Genomic DNA, 17,812 nt, shown 5'->3' with positions numbered 1-17,812 from the left:
CAGCTGGTGGTTCCTCCCTCTTCCAGTCCTGTGCTTAAGCACAGAGGCTCGCCTCTGCTCCCTTTGAGTGTTCCCGACAGGAATCTGGAGGGCAAGGATGATTAAGTTGATCATGATTCCCTGGAAGATGGGGAAATTCCTCCAGAGCTGGAACCGTATCGAACCATGTTGCGGTTCTTTCATAGAGATGAACTGCTGGTCCTAGTTTCCCAGACCTTGAAACAGCTGGATGTCCCTGGTTCGGATGCTATGTCAGACCCGAGGAAGAATCCCATTTTGGTTTCCTTGTGTAAAACCTCTTGTTTTTTTTCCTGTGATGGATGCCATGCAGGAATTGATTGAACTGGAATGGGACGCCCCAGAGGCTAATTTTAAAGGGGGTCGGAAATTGGAAGGCTTGTACCCCCTGGATCCGGCTGTGAGAGAGCGTTTGCGGTTTTCCCAAAGTGGATGAAATTGTATGTGCCATCTCTAAGCGGATGACTATCCCTGTAGAGGGAGGAGCTGACTTGAATGATGTACATGATAGAAGAATTGAGGCTGTTCTTAGGCAAGCCTTTCAGGCGGTGGCAATGAATTTACAGTTTGCCTCCTGTTGTGCCCTAGTGACGAGATCTTGTCTGCTTCTCTCTCAGGAGGTTGAAGAGTCTGGAGGGAATTGCAAGTGGTTATGGAGCCTGTTGCTGCCTTTTTAGCTGATGCAGGCTGTGATTTGGTCCTGACCTTGGCCAGAGGAGTGGCTTTGGTGATGGTGGCCAAGCTAACACAACTTCCAAAGCCAATCTTACCAAGATGCCCTTTAAAGGCTTGCTCTTGTATGGGAGCGAGTTGAAGAAAATGTCCAGTAAGTTGGGCGAGTCTCCAGTTCCTCAGTTGCAGCGCCCCTTTGGTATGAGGAGTTGTCTCTGGGGTTCCTGTCATTTTCGACCATACTAAGGGACAAACTTTCAGCAGACTTGGCCTTTCGGTAGGTCTCAGTCCTTTCGTCCCCAACAAACCGAGAGGAGCAGGCTTGGGTAGTGGACCTTTCTGAGCTTCCCAATGAAGAGTTGCCGACCCACCTTCCGGAACAGGAAATAGGAGGATGTCTCTCTCTCTTATTGGAGATGGGTCAAGATCACGGCGGACCAGTTGGGTCCTGGAGTTGATTCGAGAAGGGTATGCACTGTAGTTTTGCAATATTCCTCGGGACGTGTTCATGGTGTCCCCTTGCCACTCCCCATAGAAGAAACAGGGAATGGAGTTCATACTGCAAAAGCTTCTCAGTCTGAGGGCTGTAGTTCCGGTGACCAAGTCTCAAAAAATATGGGGCGATATTTCATTAATTTCATTAATTTTTTTATGTCCAAGAAGGGCTCCTATCATCCCATCCTGGATCTCAAGGGGGTCAACAGTCACTTGAAGGTGACTCATTTTTGCATGGAAACCTTACACTCTGTGATAATGGCGGTGCAGTTGAGCACAGAATTTCCCCTTGCGCAGAAAATGGCAGAGGAGACTCCGGTGTGCCGCGAACGGAGCACGCAAAGATGAAGGCCCCCATGTATCACGAACGGAGTGTGCACAGTTTGCAGCGAAGATGAAGGCCCCAGTGAGAGTGAATATGTGCGTGAGGGGAAGGGTGAAAGAGGGGGAGGGGTGTGAGCAGGAGGGTGTGAGAGCGAGCATGGGAGGTATGAGAGAGCGGGGGGGTGGGGTGCTTGAGTGTGGGTGCCAGAGAGAGGGAGCCTATATGAGGAGATTGTGAAGAAGTGTGTATGTGTGTGAGAGATTGGGAGATCGTGTATATGAAAAAGGGATCGTGTGTATGTGAGGGTGCTAGCCTGTGTGAAGGGATTGTGTATGTGTGAGACAGAGCCTGTGTGAAGGGATGCATGAGAGAGACAGGTAACCTTTGTGAGGATGTATGCGTGAAAGAGGGAGTTTGTTTGGGTATGAATGCAAGAGTGAGGGAGCCTGTATGAATGTGTGTGTATGTGTACTAGAGAGAGGGAGCCTTTGTGAAGGGCAGTACTGAGAATGGGGTCAAACTCTGGGACCGGCGATAGAGTGGAAGGGGTTGAGCCTAGAGGTGGAGGGGAGAGATACTGGCAGGTGGAGGAGTGGGGGTCTGAAATGGCAAAGTGGCCAGGGGAGTAGAGAGAGCGAGTGGAAGGGACACTCCTACAGTGAATTTCTAGGGAAATTCTGCTCAAAATTTTTTAAATTCTGCATCTCTAAGTAATAACTTTTTTCTATATTAATTTAAAATGTAATTACTTAAGACTTATGTAAATTGTGCTATTTTGGCCAATATAAAGTTTGTAGAATTTTGCAGAATTTTAAATTTTTTTGCGCAGAATTCCCCCAGGAGTAAATGAGGCTTGTTCCCCCCAACCAGGAGGAAAACGTCCTGAGCTAGCCTGAGATCGCTGGTTAGGACTGAGCAAAATTGGTCTAACTTCCTGTTCTGCTCATACGCAAATAGATCGACCAATGTTAGATCCCATAAGCCGAATAATTTGTCAGCTACCAATTGTCTCAGATACCACTCGTGTGGATGGAATACTGTGCTGAAGTGGACCACCAGCATGTTGGAGATTCCTGGAAGATAGATTGTAGGACAGTCCAATTCCTGGTTGCCCACTTCCAAATTTTCAGTGCTTCCTGACAGAGAGACCATAAAACATGGCAGTTTGGTTGTCTGTTTGAATCAAGATGTTCTTCTCCCAAAGATGTAGAAACACTGATATAGAGCATATCTGATTTCTCTTAGTTCTAAGAGATTGGTCTGAAAGTGGCTTTACTTGAGAGACCAGGTACCCTGGATTCAAAAGGAACCTATGAGAGTGCCCCATCCTTTTGTAGAGTGTCTGTCTCTAGCGTTACTTGTTGGGGGAGAGTGTGAAGTAAAACTCCATCCTGAAGCATGCCAGGGTTCCACCCACCAGTGTAACTCCTGCTTCATGTCCCTGGAAATCTGCACTATAGCAGACAATGATTGAGTTAGCTGATCCTATTGAGAGCGCAGATCCCACTGTAGGTAACATACAAAAGCAGGTTAATGGGACTAAATGAAAGGGCTGTTGCCATATGACCAACACAATGAGAATCAATGTGGCTGTTGAGCACAGAGTTTGTGAATAATGTTCTCTAATTTCTTTGGTGATGTGTGGAAAAAAAATTTTTTGCAACTTTTTATAAGCTGAGTTCAAATTTGTGCGCTTGAGCCAAGTATGCCTGAACAAGTATTGTTTTAATGAAAATAATTCTAATTAAGTTATTTCAGTATATCATTTGTTTTAAAAATTATTTGTTTTCTATTTAATTTCATAATTTTTTTTTAGTTAGCATATTTATCTTTACTATATATTTATGCTTATTATGCCATTTTATGTACGTGTTGTTTTTCTGCTGTATGTGTGGCAGAACAGTGTTTCTGAATGTGTTTGTTCTGATAGAAGAAATGCTCTCTCCATGCTCTGATGAATTTGATTCTCTGAGCAGGCACTAAATTTGACTTCTCAAACTTGACCAGAAATCCGAAATCTTATAGAAGATGAATAATCTTGTGAAGGAAAAGCAACACTGATTACTGAAAGCTTGCTGTGTTTAGCCAGTTGTTCATTTAAGAGAAAATTTGAATCCCTTAGCAACGCAGATGCACCCCTATCACTGTGAGCCATTTGGTAAAGATTCTCGGAGCTGCTGACAGGCCAACTTGGGAGTACCTTGTGTTGGTAGTGGGAAGAATCCATCTTGAAACAAAGGTAGCACCTGTAGGAGGGATCGATGGGTTTGTGAGGATAGGAATCCTTCAGATCAACAGCACACATCCATTCTTTCTTCTGGATGTAGGGGAGAATCGGGCTGAGCAAATTCATTTTGAATTTCTCTTGGAGCAGATGTTTGTTTAAATGTCTCAAATCCAGAATGGGCCTCAATCCTCCTGACTTCTTAGAAATGGGGAAATATCAGGAGTAGAAGCATTGACCATGATAGGATGCAGTGACTGGTTCTGTTGCTAGCTGCTGAAGAAGTGACTGTACTTCTAGGCAAAATTGTGTCAAGCGAGACTGATTTGGATTGAGTTGAGCAACATGGAAGAGATGGTAGACAGAAAATATGCAAACGATACCAAGACTCCATGATCTTGAGGACCCTTGGTTATCTGGCAACACATCATGAAGAAGACTTGGATTCTGCCTCCCACTGGTATGGAGGATTGATGATCAGAGGGATCAAAAACTGGGCTCTGGTTTAGGCTGGGCCTGTTGCATGGTTTTAGGCTAATGGCATTCATGTTTTTGACATCTGGAGAGACGTGGTTGCTGTCGGGTTGGAAGAGGTGGTAGACGGTACTGTTGAAAAAGATCAGAATTGGCATCTGTGAAAGTACAGCCTTTTGTAAATATAGAAAGAGCATCTCAAAATAGAGGCTGCTTGGGAACTGTCGAGAGGGATTGGATTGCTACGTTCTGCTGTCTTATTTGTGCAACGGTTTCTTTGAGTTTTTCGCCAGACAGGCTGTCCCCCAGACAAGGTAGGTCTGCTAACTTCTCATGGACATCATCTTGGATGTTACTTGTTCTAAGCCACGACATACACTGAGCTTCAATTTGAAGCTGGAGGAGGTACATGAGACTGAGTCTAAAGACGAGAAGGTGAGCTATGTGTTCTTCTGCATCCAAAAGTGGTTGGGAGTAATAACTCCCCCCCCCCCCCCCCCTCCATAGGCTGTAGAAAAGGCTTTAGTTTTCAAATGCAGTTGTGGAGCTATTGTACCATTTTATAGAATTGATGAGTAGAGATGTGAGGGGTAAGCAGTTGGACAACCCCAAACCCCAGTGAGTTTTGGACTCTGTATTTCAGATCTAGCTTCCTAGCTGTAGGAATGCCAGAGATAGGTGTTTGCCATATTTTCATCTGCTTTATGTTCAGAATGTTGTGGACTGGAAGAGCTGCTTGTTCTCATGGGGTGTCCAGTATTTGGGGAAGTCTGAAGACCTCCTATCTTTACCATGAACTTTGAATATGCTGTGTCCTCTGAGGGCGCTGTATGATCAGAAGGATCCGGAAGTAAGTGAAGAAGGTATGCGTGTAGACCCTTCTTCTGAGCCTAATGATCAGGGCTTACTAACCCAGCACCCCAATGACAAAGAAGGTGGAGGTTCTTCCATTTGCTCCTGAGGGGAAATTCTCTGGTCAGCCGCCTCTGACAGACTTGACTCCGTTGCAGTTATGTGGGATGATGAACGCCATGTTGATGGCACTGATGATGTGTTTGCCCAATAGATGAAATAGGGTCTCCAGTCTGAGGGATCACTGCAGCAGTGCTGGAGGAGCAGCTGGATATTTCCTTCCATCTCTTTAGTCAGAGGTAAAGAAACTTCTTACTAGATCTGCAATCTGGTCAGGTGACTGAAATGACTTCTAACTTGGTGTAGGCAACGAATCATCCTCTTTGGAGATAAAGAATAGGTTCTTGCATTTTGATGATTTATTGGAGGAAAGTGGTTCTATTGAACATACTGGATCTGGAGTCTCCAATTGGAAGCCCTCCATTAGCAATCTAGAAGGAGTAAGGGCTCTCATAGTTGAAGGGGACAAAAATAACTTGATCCCTTCTACAACTGACCTAGGTGGCCTGCATATAGCTGTGTCTGCAATGTGGCATGATGACTCTGGTCCCGGACTCAATGTGTGGATTACTTTGCTGTAGTGGAAATGCCTGGAAGCTCCAGACAAATGTTTCGAGGGATATTTCACGATATGTGCCAGTGAGGTTGGTAAGGACAGAGGATGTTTTGTTGATGCACGCATCATGATGGTTAGTCTTAAAGGGGCATTACTGTCGGTTCTTGCGCTGTGCATCAATGGATTAGAAGGCATGCTAAATCATTTAGATGTGTCGAAGGAGCAACTACCTCGTATACCAAGGGCTGCAGTGCACCAGTGTGTCTATTGATTATTGGGCACCTGAAATTGTCTCAAGTTATTGTGCTTCCAAATGCAGTACCCAAAACTATGATCATGACTAATTCCACAAACCACATGTACCACGTCGCTTATGCAGTCACAGTGAAATGTGTGTGGTTCCTTAGGAATTTGGCAAATATAGCAAAGCATACAATGTGCTGCCCCTTTACGCGGGGGCCGGCTTAACTTGGTTCTATTTATGATAGTGTGGCCTTTACTGCAGCCTCTTCTTGGTGATGGATTAATATGGGAAGTCATGGACCATTGCAGCTCCCATGTACCTGAGTTCTTCCTGTGCAGGGGGGAAAGAGCAGGCCCTTAAAGGTTTTTGTCTAGGATCGCTGCAGCAGTCCAGGGACCACTACCACTGTAGGTGTTCAAAATCAAATCCTTTACCGCTAAACTTGATAGCAGCAGGTAAAAATCACAAGGTACGTTTTTGTTTAGTGTACAGTTAATGCAGAAAAAGAGAGTTCTGAAAATCATTCTCGGTTAATATCAATTCTGCACAAACTGGCAGTAGGTACTCTTAGGAAAACTCTCCCCGTGCACGTCCCCTGATAATGCTGGCAGTCTGGGTGTGGATTCTGGAAGCCAGAGAATTAGAACCGGGTGCATCTCTTTAGACATAGACAAGGTGTGCCTTTGCCGATAACTTTACTCGGACAGCAATTCTTAAGGATCACCTGTAAGGCAGCCTTCCCTCTGACTCCCCAGAAAGATGAATCCTCTCCAACTCTGAAGAGTATCCTCTCGGGCAGGACAGGCATATGAACTTTACTTCCTCCTTGGAATCCTCTTCTGTGGCTTTTCAGAAAATCTTAGAAATCTACTCTTGGATCCTGAGGCAAGTGTCTCCCTAGTCCTGAAGGCCTTGGTCCCCAGCCACCTTCTCAGGAAGCCAGCCCTCTCCTTGGAGAGACCATGCCAGAAAGGCCTAGAAAGAGAGACCTCTGAGAAACCTGAACCCAGAAGGGCACAGGAGTTTGGTTAAAACAGATATCTACCTCTCCTGTTCCACTGTAACCTCACACTTGGGCTCTCTGAGGCCTTTTAATAAGGGACAGTTGTGTGACTACCTATCCCCCTCCTCTGCCCACTTTAGTATAGTTTTTTTGTTTTGAACTGTTTGATGGAAGTACTGTTTTCTGTAATATACTGAGACAGTCTTGACAGATGTCAGAATGAAACTGAATGGCAGAACGTTCTTACTAGTGCATTGGTTACCATGTATAAAGAGTGTTCAGATTAAATTAAAATCCAAAACCCAGCCCTGACTGGTATTTCATTCTCCCCTCCCCCCACCCCTTTGTTCTTAATGCAGTCGACTTCATTGGGTAGGAAGAAAATCATTCATTTTACTGGATGTGATCAGAAGAAACAAGCAAATGCCGCCTTCCTCATAGGATCTTACGCTGTAAGTATTGAAGCACTTCCCACGCCAGCTTGTGGGGTTAGCAACATGTGCAGCAGTGACTTAGAGCAAACGGGAACTTGGATCTTTGTTGTCACACTGGCAACAATTGCCTTGGGTTGAGGGTGTTTTTCTTCTCTCTTCCTGGCTCCGGGCTGCCTGTGTGGACGGATGCCCCTTGGCCTTTCCTGGCTTAGAGAACAGACCTGAGTTGAGCAGAAGTGTCAGCAGAGAGCAGCCCTTACCCCTGCTGGCATTTCCATTGGTGCCCCAGTCGCAGATGGAAACTAAAAGAATAAGACGCCACTCTCTTCCTTTTAATGCTGCCGTTGGTGATTTCAAACCAGTGACTCCTTCCCCAGTCTCTCTCTCTCTCTCTCTTGCGCCTTGCAAGGTTTATTCCTGCGCTCTTCTCACATTGTGAAGTAATTTATCAGGGCAAATGAGATGGGTGAAAGCATGTTTTTCAGTCCAGTACAGATAAAGGAATCTAAAGTGAGGTTAAACAGCTTACTGGCCTATCATTGCATGAATTTACCTAGACGATGGAGTCTCGCATCTATAACAATACAAGTTTTCAGCAACTCCCTTTGACTAAGTTTGTATACACGTCTTGGTTATTACCTAGATAAATAACCGAAAGTACACCACAAAATGACTTAATTTCTGACACTTGATCTTGTTCTTTATTTCCTTTAACATAGGTGATATATTTGAAAAGAGCCCCAGAAGAGGTTTATAGGTTGCTGTTGTCAGGAAATACATCATACCTTCCTTTCAGGTAAACACATTTACAGTTTCACAGTACCAGTGCTTTTTCCAATCAGAAAATGCCTTATTTGAAATTGTTTACCAGCTTGTGCTAGCATATACTTCAGTCTTTTACGCTAAGGATTTTCATGATTGGAGGCGGGGTGCTGGCAAGACTAAAGGGTTGCAGTGGATTTTCTCCCTGCGACAGGCAAGAGATGGATTATGATTGCCTTTTTTTTTTTTGGATGAACATAAGACTGATGGAATTCCGATACAGCACCTGATTCTGTCTGTGCAGGATTGCACAGCGTTTGACACAAGTCTTGTGAATGGAAGAGCGCAACCCAACTATGGGGGAAAGTTTTGGTTAACTAAAAATACCCATTTCTTCCTGTGCTGGAAGTACGGAATCTGACGTGATTTGCACCTGTATTTTGAAACATTTAAAAGAAGACCGTCCAGATGAACTGGGTACTCTCGCAGGGGTGGCTTAAAATGGGCTGGAAGAAGTAATGAATGTGAGCTGTCACATCGCACCCCTTCTCTAAAAGACATGCTTCTGGTTTATCCTCGGGCTAACAATGAGCGATAGGATTCATAGCTTCATTCCTGCTCAGATCCCATGACTCTGCTACTTTTTCTGTGGCTGGCTCCAGTACAGTTGATTTTGTTTTGAAAGGACAGCAAGTAAAGCCATGGTGTTTTCTGCCAGGCAAGAGTTAGCAGCTCCTAATGCGGGATTAAGGCAAACTTTCTGCTCTGACCAGCTCATTTTTAATCTGCTCTCTGATAAATATCTATCAAGCCCTGCCCTGCAGGAGGTGAGAAATCTGCACACTGATGCTGTTGCCCACTTGTTCATCCTCTGCACTTAGAATTAGATTTACGTTTTGAAGATGAACATTTTATTGGTTACTAATTAGTCAAACTGAAGAGCAAGTTGCTAGTTTCCCCCCTTCCTCACCTGCTGGCCAGTTTGTAGATGCTTTTGAGCCATTTAAAAAGGTTTTATACCTGTCACAAATCTAATAATTTTATAAAAATCCCTTTTGGAAATAGTGTGAAACAGTGACATAAAACAAAATTTACTTTTTTTTACAGCTTTTTGAGATTTAAGAAAGGCATTAAAAATGTAAAAATTATTTTTAACAAAACTATCCAGTTTTAGAAAGTAAATCTGTGACAGTATAAATATTAAAATGGGTCTAATGGTAAAAGGAAAGTTTCACCAGACACTTGCAAACGGCTTGCTTTTATTTTTCCTTAAGGGCATTTAGATATTTTTTTTAAGCTCTAGTGGTTGAGAAGTTAAAGGCATGTTTAGTTAAATATTATTCCCTGTACATACCCTGGATCAGTCCAGACAGTGGGTTATGTCCCCAGTCCAGCAGATGGAGTCAGAACAAACTTCAGAGGGCGGAGCTACTTATACCAGTGCACCCTCTAGCAAACCCTCAGTATATAGAGAATATCCAAGCATGGACAGAAACAGAAAAACTGGATGGATCAACAATCGAACCAACATGACAGATAAAACTGCGAAACAGTTGTACAAACTGACAACAAATTGGTAAAACGAACAGACATTCCAGTCTGACAGACGTGGAAGAACAGAGCAGTAAATCAAGAACATTAGAGCAGGGATAGCCAACCCCACGTCCACCAAATCTTAGGGAGGGCGTCTGGACTGATCCGGGGTAATACAGGAACGAAAATTAGCAGGTAAGGAATAATTTTCTTTTCCCTGTACGTACCCCGGATCAGTCCAGACAGTGGGATGTACCAAAGCTTCCCTACGTAGGGTGGGCCCCAGATAGCCCTGCCCAAATGACATGATTTCCAGAGGAACCAAAAACCTGCGATGGAAGATTCAACCAATAGTGCTTAGCAAAAGTGTGCAAGAAAACCCAGGTTGCAGCTCGACATATTTCCTGAGGCGAGACAGAGGCACTTTCCGCCCAGGAAGCCGCCTGAGCGCGGAGAGAATGCGTTTTAACGCCCGCCGGCGGCTGTTTACCTGAGCCCAGGTAAGCTGCTACTATAGCTTCTTTCAACCAGCGAGCAATCGTGGTTTTTGATGCCTTGGACCCCTTCTGAGGGCCACTCCAGAGAACAAACAGATGATCAGACAAACGAAAGCCGTTTGTAATTTCTAGATAGCGAAGCAAAATCCTCTTGACATCCAATTTACGCAGCTCCCTGGACGCCGAGTCCGCGAATGACGGAAGTTCCACCGTCTGGTTCACATGAAAGGTGGAAACCACTTTGGGAAGAAAAGATGGGACCGTACGCAACAAAACCCCTGAATCCGAAAAACGCAAATACGGCTCCCGGCAGGAGAGGGCCTGGAGCTCCGAAATCCGCCTGGCAGAACAGACAGCTACAAGAAACACCGTCTTAAGAGTGAGGTCTTTGAGAGTCGTGGATCACATGGGCTCAAAAGGGGGGCCCCCTAGATTCCGGAGTACTGAATTGAGGTTCCATGAAGGAAATGGAGCCCGTACTGGAGGATGCAGGTGCTTCACGCCCTTTAGGAAACGGACGATATCCGGGTGTGCGGAAAGAGGAACTCCCCCCGCGCTGGTGAAGTAGAGATCCAAGGGCTGCCACCTGGACTCTCAAAGAATTGTAGGCCAATCCCTTCTCCAGCCCCTGCTGCAGGAAAGACAAGATCTGAGAGACCGAAGCTGATCTAACAGGCGTGTCACTAGAAGAACACCAGGATTCAAAGACCTTCCAAACCCGAACGTAGGCAACGGATGTAGAAGTCTTCCTTGCCCAGAGGAGAGTGGAAACCACGGCCTCCGGGTAGCCCCGCCGCCTCAAGCGGCGCCTTTCAAAAGCCAAGCCGCAAGACAGAAGCGATCTGCCTGGTCGAAAAATACAGGACCCTGGTGGAGAAGCCGTGGGAGATGGCCCAGCCGAAAAGGACCGTCCACTGTAAGATTGACCAAGTCCGCGAACCAAGGCCGTCGAGGCCACTCCGGAGCCACCAGTATCACCGGACCCCAATGGACTGCTATGCGGCGAAGAACCTTCCCGATCAGAGGCCACGGTGGAAAGACGTATAGAAGAAACTGAGGAGGGACACGGGAGGACGAGGGCATCCACTCCTTCCGCCCCGCGCTCCCTTCTGCGGCTGAAGAATCGCGGCGCCTTGGCATTGCAGAACGTGGCCATCAGATCCACCCGTGGGTGTCCCCACCGCCTGACAAGGAGCTGCATCGCCTCCTCGGAGAGTTCCCACTCCCCGGGATCCAGGCATTGTCGGCTGAGGAAGTCTGCCTGAACGTTGTCCACTCCCGCAATGTGGGAGGCCGCCAACCGGGCCAGGTGAGTCTCTACCCACGCCATCAATTTGTCCGTTTCTAGAGACATGTGCCGACTCCTTGTTCCTCCTTGTCGGTTGATGTAGGCGACGGTGGTTGCATTGTCGGAAAGCACTTGAACCGCTCGACTATAGAGCAGGGGAAGGAACCGTTCCAACGCTAGATGCACCGCTCTGGTCTCCAGGCGGTTGATGGGCCAACGTGCTTGCAACGGCGTCCACTGCCCCTGCACCGAGTGTGACTGGCATACAGCTCCCCATCCGGAGAAACTGGCATCCGTCGTGACTATTACCCACTCCGGCATTTCCAAGGGCATCCCCTGCGCCAGATGAAGGGGATCGAGCCACCAAGACAGACTGTCCCTGGCCTCCTGTGGAAAGGCTAGAACCACTTGATACTCCTGAGACACCGGCTTCCATCGGGAGAATAAAGCTCTCTGAAGGGGCCGCATGTGTGCGAACGCCCATGGCACCAGATCGATAGTGGATGCCATGGAGCCCAGTATTTGGAGGTAATCCCAGGCCGTGGGAAGGAGAAGAGCCTCGAAGCTTTGGATCCGAGCCCTCAGGGACTGGGCCCGATCCGGGCGCAGGAACACCATGCCCCTCACCGTGTCGAAGCGGGCTCCCAGGAAGTCTAAAGACTGACAGGGAGACAGGGTGCTCTTGGCGAAGTTGATGATCCAGCCCAGTGATTGAAGGAGGTGTACCACCCTGTCGACCGCTTGCTGACACACGCTGAAAGGCTGACACAGGCTGACACAGGCTGAAAGACTTCGCTCGAATGAGCCAATCGTCCAAATAGGGGTGGACAAGGACAAGGGTGGACAAGCCGCCACCACCACCATTACCTTTGTGAAGACTCTTGGAGCGATAGCCAGGCCGAATGGAAGCGCCTGAAACTGAAAATGTTGACCCAGAATCTTGAAGCGAAGAAAAAGCTGGTGTGGCTTGTAAATGGGAATGTGGAGGTAGGCTTCCGTCAGATCCAAAGAAGCCAAGAACTCCCCTTGATGCACCGCAGCGATCACGGAATGCAAGGTTTCCATCCGGAACCGTGGCACCTTGAGCGCCCTGTTGACTGTCTTGAGATCCAGGATCGGGCGGAAGGAATCCTCCTTCTTGGGAACTACGAAGTAGATGGAGTAATGACCCGTTCCCACTTCGCGAGGAGGAACCGGCATGATGGCCCCAAGCGCGAGGAGTTTGTCGAGTGTCTGACGGACAACGACCTCCTTCTGCGCCGAACCGCAGGGAGAAAAGAGGAAACTGAGAGGGCGAGCAAAGTCTAATGCGTAACCATGTTTTAGAATATCGAGGACCCACTGATCCGATGTGATCTTGACCCACTCCTCGTAGAAGAATGCGATCCGTCCCCCTACCTTGGGGATGGGGGAGTGGGTCTGCCTGGCTTCATTGGGTTGACTTGGAGGGCCCCCCTTGGGCCCCCCCCCGTCCCGAGACTGCCGGCGTCCACGAAAGGAACGGGACCATGTCTGGGAACGTACAGAGGGCTGGCGCGGGGTCGATTGTTTTTGAGGCCGATACCGACGTTGGCTCCGATAGCGACTTCAAGAGGTGTTGAAAGATCTAGACGACCGTGGCCTGTCTTCCGTCAATTTATAAACTGAGTTTTCTCCCAGCAATTTGATAATTTGGTCCAGATCATCTCCAAAATCCCAAACGCAACTTAGAGGAGGCATCTGCCGACCAATTGCGGAGCGCCTAGCTGAGACTGCAGAGACCATTGACCTGGCCAAGACTCTGATAATGTCATACAGAGCATCCGCCCCATATGCTATCACCGCCTCCAAGTGGTCAGCCTGCTGAGCTTCCTCCGGGGGCAACTCCTGCGAGCTGAGTAGGTGTTGAGCCCAACGAAGGCCTGCCCGTTGCGCCAGAGAACTGCAAAAAGCCGCTCTAATCCCTAGAGCGGAAACCTCAAACACCCTTTTGAGGTAAACTTCGAGCTTCCTATCCTGAAGATCTCGGAGTGCTGTGCCCCTAGTCACCGGAATGGTTGTCCTTTCTGTGACGGCCGAGACCGCAGAGTCAACACTGGGGGCCTTGAGAAGCTCCAGGAAATCAGCTGGAAGCGGATAAAGGCGCTCCATCGCTCTACCGACCCTAAGAGAGGCCTCCGGAGACTCCCATTCTCTAGCTAAAATCTGCAATAAGGTAGGGTGGGGTAGGGAAAACCCGGGCTGGCGGTCGCAGTCCCGCTAAAACCAGATCTCCCTTCTTTCCTTGAGGAGTAGGTAGCGGGGTGGGCATCGGGGGGTCCGGCAGGGCGTCAATATCCAGCTCCTGAATAATGAATGGTATCAGTCTGCGTTGCTGGTAGAACCTAATCCAGATCAGGCTCTGCCGAGGGATCCGTCCCACCCCCTGGTGGGTGCACCACCCGGATCCTGGAAGTGCCCGGGGGGGCCGATGGCGTTTGGCCCGCTGTGCCCTGGGAGACCCCTGATGGAGCAGAGTCCGCCAGCCTAGGTATTTTGGGAGGTGAAGGACCTGGTGCAGGCTCCTGCGGGTAGCTCAGGCTAGCTAGATAAGCGCTGTGCATCAATAGGACAAAATCCGTGGTAAACGGTGCAGTCCCCGCTGATGTCTGAATTGGGGGGTCTCCCGCTTGAGGCAGTGTGCCCATAGGCGCTACCGGGGCGAAAATTTGCGGCAGTGTGTCCAAAACGCTGTCCTGCTCATCCTCCGACAGAGAGTGGGCATCCGGCTCCTCACTCAAAATGGCCGCCGTTCCTTCACTAAGAGGGAACGGAGCCGAGGGCTGCCCCTCATCGTGCGATTGCGAGCGCGAAACTGAGCGCTTTGGCGGCAGCGATGGGCCCTCCCCCTCGGGGAGGCACGTCTAACAGAGCCCCTCACGGGAGAGCCTCGACCCAGGCTCCCGGCACGCACTACACCGGTATGGCCGCGACATCGGGAGTGGGGGCGGGGCGCCACACGGCAGAGAAAGGCAGGAAAGTTCGTCCGCCGCGGCAAGGGGGTTTAGCCCAAAAGTATCCGACCCAAGAGAATAAAATCCTCAAGAACAGCAGGGGTATTGCGTGTCCCTGCCGAAACTGCCCCGAGGAAGGCGCCTCTCAGGGGCAGGGGTCGAATTGTGGCCGGGGGGAGAGGCTGGACTACCAGCATGCTCCCCAGGGAGAAGAGCCAGGAATTCACCTGTAAGTTAAAGAAAAACCAAACACTTACCCCAAAACCACAGGAAAGAATAGAGAGGTAAGGAAGGTGCAGACTGCAAGGTAGTCGTTGAACATTAGACTCGCTGAAGAGAATTTTTTTTTTTTTTTTTTTTACTTTTGTTTAAATAGCCAAAGGTGATTCATTCAAGGAAATACAAGACAAATAAGTGCAAAAGCAGTAAGGAGAAAATAATCTAATGGGGAACCAAAGGTTCCACACTCGCATCTGCTGGAGTCAGAAATATACTGAGGGTTTGCCAGAGGGTGCACTGGTATAAGTAGCTCCGCCCTCTGAAGTCCATCTGGACTGATCCGTGGTACTACAGGAAGGAAAATTAGCAGGTAAAGAATAATTTTCTTATAAATGGCTCCCAGGGGTATTGTTGGATTAAGTACCCTATGATGTAGTAACAAGTGTGGTGGGTGAGGCGCTGGTAAACTGAGAAACTATAATCTTCCAGTAAGCGTTTTGGACCTTAAAGTCTCTTTTAGAAATAATTTTAATTATGTTGTAACAAAAAATGGTAATGTATTCTGGTCCTTATTATCGAAAGCAAGTTTGCTTGCCATAAACAGTGTTTTCCGTAGATAGCAGGATGAATTAGCCATGCTGTCTGGGGCGTCCTCTGGTGGGCGGAACTTCACAAAGATCACAGAGCTTTGGCTCTGTGTGGCTGCATGTCCTTCCCCGTCCAGCGCCATCTTCCTCCTTCAGCCTATAATACAGCGAAGAATTCAGAGGCTGTCCAGGGAGGTGTGTGGGTCAGCATGGCTAATTCATCCTGCCATCTATGGAAAACACTTTATGGTAAGCAAACTTGCTTTTTTCCCATCGATAAGCAGGCTGAATTAGACATGCTGTCTGGGAGTACTCAGCCGAGTGTTGTGAGCGCAGTTTAAAGACTCTGAGAGAGGACATAAGAGTCATGCTGTCCTGGATGGTCACTGTGTGCTTAACCTGCCCTTATTGTGGACAGTCTCATTATTTTATTGCTGATTCTAGCACTGCTGAGCCCAGCGCTGCATCCAAAGAGGGAGACTTGAATGTATGCAGCGATGACCAAGTGGCAACTTTACAAATGTCCAGCAACAGCACCTTGTGGAGATGAGCCACTGAAGTTGCTACTGTTCTTACTTGGTGCGCCTTTGGCGTGCCAGAAAGGCCTGTCACTCGTGTGGCGTAACAGAAGTGAATGCACTGAGAAATCCAATTGGACAGAGTTTGTTTGAGTACCGGGAGGGCAAGGAAACAGTTGAGAAGTCCTTTTCTTGGAATGTGGTCTTTGTTTATAGTAAACTAAGGCTCTCTTACAGTTTCCATGTGGTTTTTGAAAGAATGTCTGCAGCGTGATGCTCTGATTCGTGGAAAGCCGATACAACCTTAGGTAAAAAAGAGGGATGCGTTCGCTAACCTTGTCATAGGGAAATTGCAGATACGGAGAGTAGTGAACAAGTGCCTGTAAGCTCACTGACTCATCTTGCTGAGGTCACTGCAACCAGGAAGAGCACCTTCCAAGTTAGATACTTCATATGGCTGCTATGCAGCAGTTCTGAGGGAGGAAGTGTGAGCTGTTCCAGCACTAAGTTAAGGTCCCACCGAACAGGGGGTTTTGTTACAGGTCGCAATCCCAGGATCCCTTTCATGAAACGGGAGATTAAAGGATGGTTGGATACCGGAAGCCTATTGCATGAGTGATGATACGAAAAGATAGTACTCACATGGACACGCACAGATGCCATCGCCAGACCAGACTGATACAGGGTATGGAGATATTCCAACAACAGTGCCGGGGAGCAAGAGAAGGGGTCTATGTTTCTGCCCCCACAGCAGGCAGAGTTATCGGAGCCACTTGCCCTGATAGTTCTTTCTAGTCAGTCTTCCTGGATGATATCAAGACTTCCTAAACCTCTGTCGGAAAGTGCAAGTAGCTTAATACTTTTCTTTCAACCTCCAAGCAGGGAGATGTAGCAAGGAGTGCATGGGGTGGAGCAGGCTGCTGCTCTCTTGAATCAGAAGGTCCTTGCTGTCGCCCAGGGAACAGCCGGGGCGATGGAGAGTTTAACTAGATAGGCGTACCAGGGTTATCTGGGCCAGGCTGGAACGATCCGAATGAGGCCTGCGACATCCGCAATACGCTTCTGGAGAGTCCTGGAAATTAGCAGAATTGGTTAAGTGCAAAAGAGACTTCCCCCTGTACATGGAATGAAGAACACGTCCTGCTGGGGTAGATTGAGCAGAACATTCAAACTTTCCTGTTGTGTATTGTTGTAAAAAGGTCTATGCATGGAAGGCCCCATGTCGCAGAGTTTGTTCGCCATGTTTTGGTGAAGAGCCCATTCATGTGGATGAAAGATTCTGCTTAGCCTGTCAGCTGTGGTGTTTGCCATGCCGGGAAGATAGGTTGCCTGGAGAGAAATGGATCATCTCTCTACCCACTCCAGGATTTGAATCGCCTCCCTGCAAGATCCAGGAAATGGACCCTCCCTCCTTGTTTACGTAGAACATTGCTATCTGGTTGTCCAGGTCGACTATGACATTCTTTCCCCCCAGGAGGACGCCAAATGTGTGAAGGGCATTCTTTTGCAACAGGTTTATCTGCTGAGTACGTTCCCATGTGGACTACAGTCCTTATGTCTGTACATGCTCCAGATGGGCTCCCCAACTCTTGGTTGAGGCATCTGTGGTAAGAGCCAATTGATGTTGAGGTGCAGAATGGTGCTTCTATGAGAACTGTAGGGTGCAACCACCACATCACATCTCCGCATAGCTGGGGACAGACCTATTCTCTTGGACAGTATTTGAGATAATTGGGTCCATTGAGCCTTCAGACCCTGCTGTAGGCGGTGCATGTGCAGACGAGTGTGCGCTTCTACATATATCGCCGCTGCCATATGGCCAAGGAGTGTCAGGATCTGATGGGCCAAGGGATGCGCACAGTTCTTCAATTGTGAGGCCAAGTTGCGAAGGGTTTGGACTCTTTCTGTAGGTAAGAACACTGTCCCCATGACAGTATTTATCCTGGTACCAATGAATTGTAGAGTCTGTGTGGGTTGAAGGCTGGATTTCTCGTAGTTGATGACAAATCCCAGCCCTTCCAGGCAATGTATTGTCATTTCCATGTGTGACTGGAGAGTGGTGAGCTTCGTTGCCACTAG

At 48.1% G+C, this 17,812-nt stretch overlaps 1 protein-coding gene across 9 annotated transcripts in view; it reads left to right on the top strand.

Annotated features, from left to right (window-relative positions):
- CDC14B (cell division cycle 14B) overlaps positions 1–17,812 on the top strand; it is a 283,418-nt gene that overhangs the window by 91,648 nt on the left and 173,958 nt on the right. For all 9 annotated transcript variants that reach the window (XR_003858911.1, XM_029617847.1, XM_029617825.1 and 6 more), the window contains exons 4-5: positions 7,283–7,375; positions 8,077–8,153. Coding sequence is in view for 8 of the 9 variants with exons in the window: in XM_029617847.1 (XP_029473707.1) it covers positions 7,283–7,375; positions 8,077–8,153 (170 nt within the window). In the remaining variant the exon portion in view is untranslated. The remainder of the gene's footprint in view (positions 1–7,282; positions 7,376–8,076; positions 8,154–17,812) is intronic.

Source organism: Rhinatrema bivittatum, chromosome 1, assembly GCF_901001135.1.
Source record: "Rhinatrema bivittatum chromosome 1, aRhiBiv1.1, whole genome shotgun sequence".
NCBI lineage: Eukaryota > Metazoa > Chordata > Amphibia > Gymnophiona > Rhinatrematidae > Rhinatrema > Rhinatrema bivittatum.
Note: the sequence above shows the minus strand (reverse complement) of the source record. Positions and strands in the feature narration are given on the sequence as shown.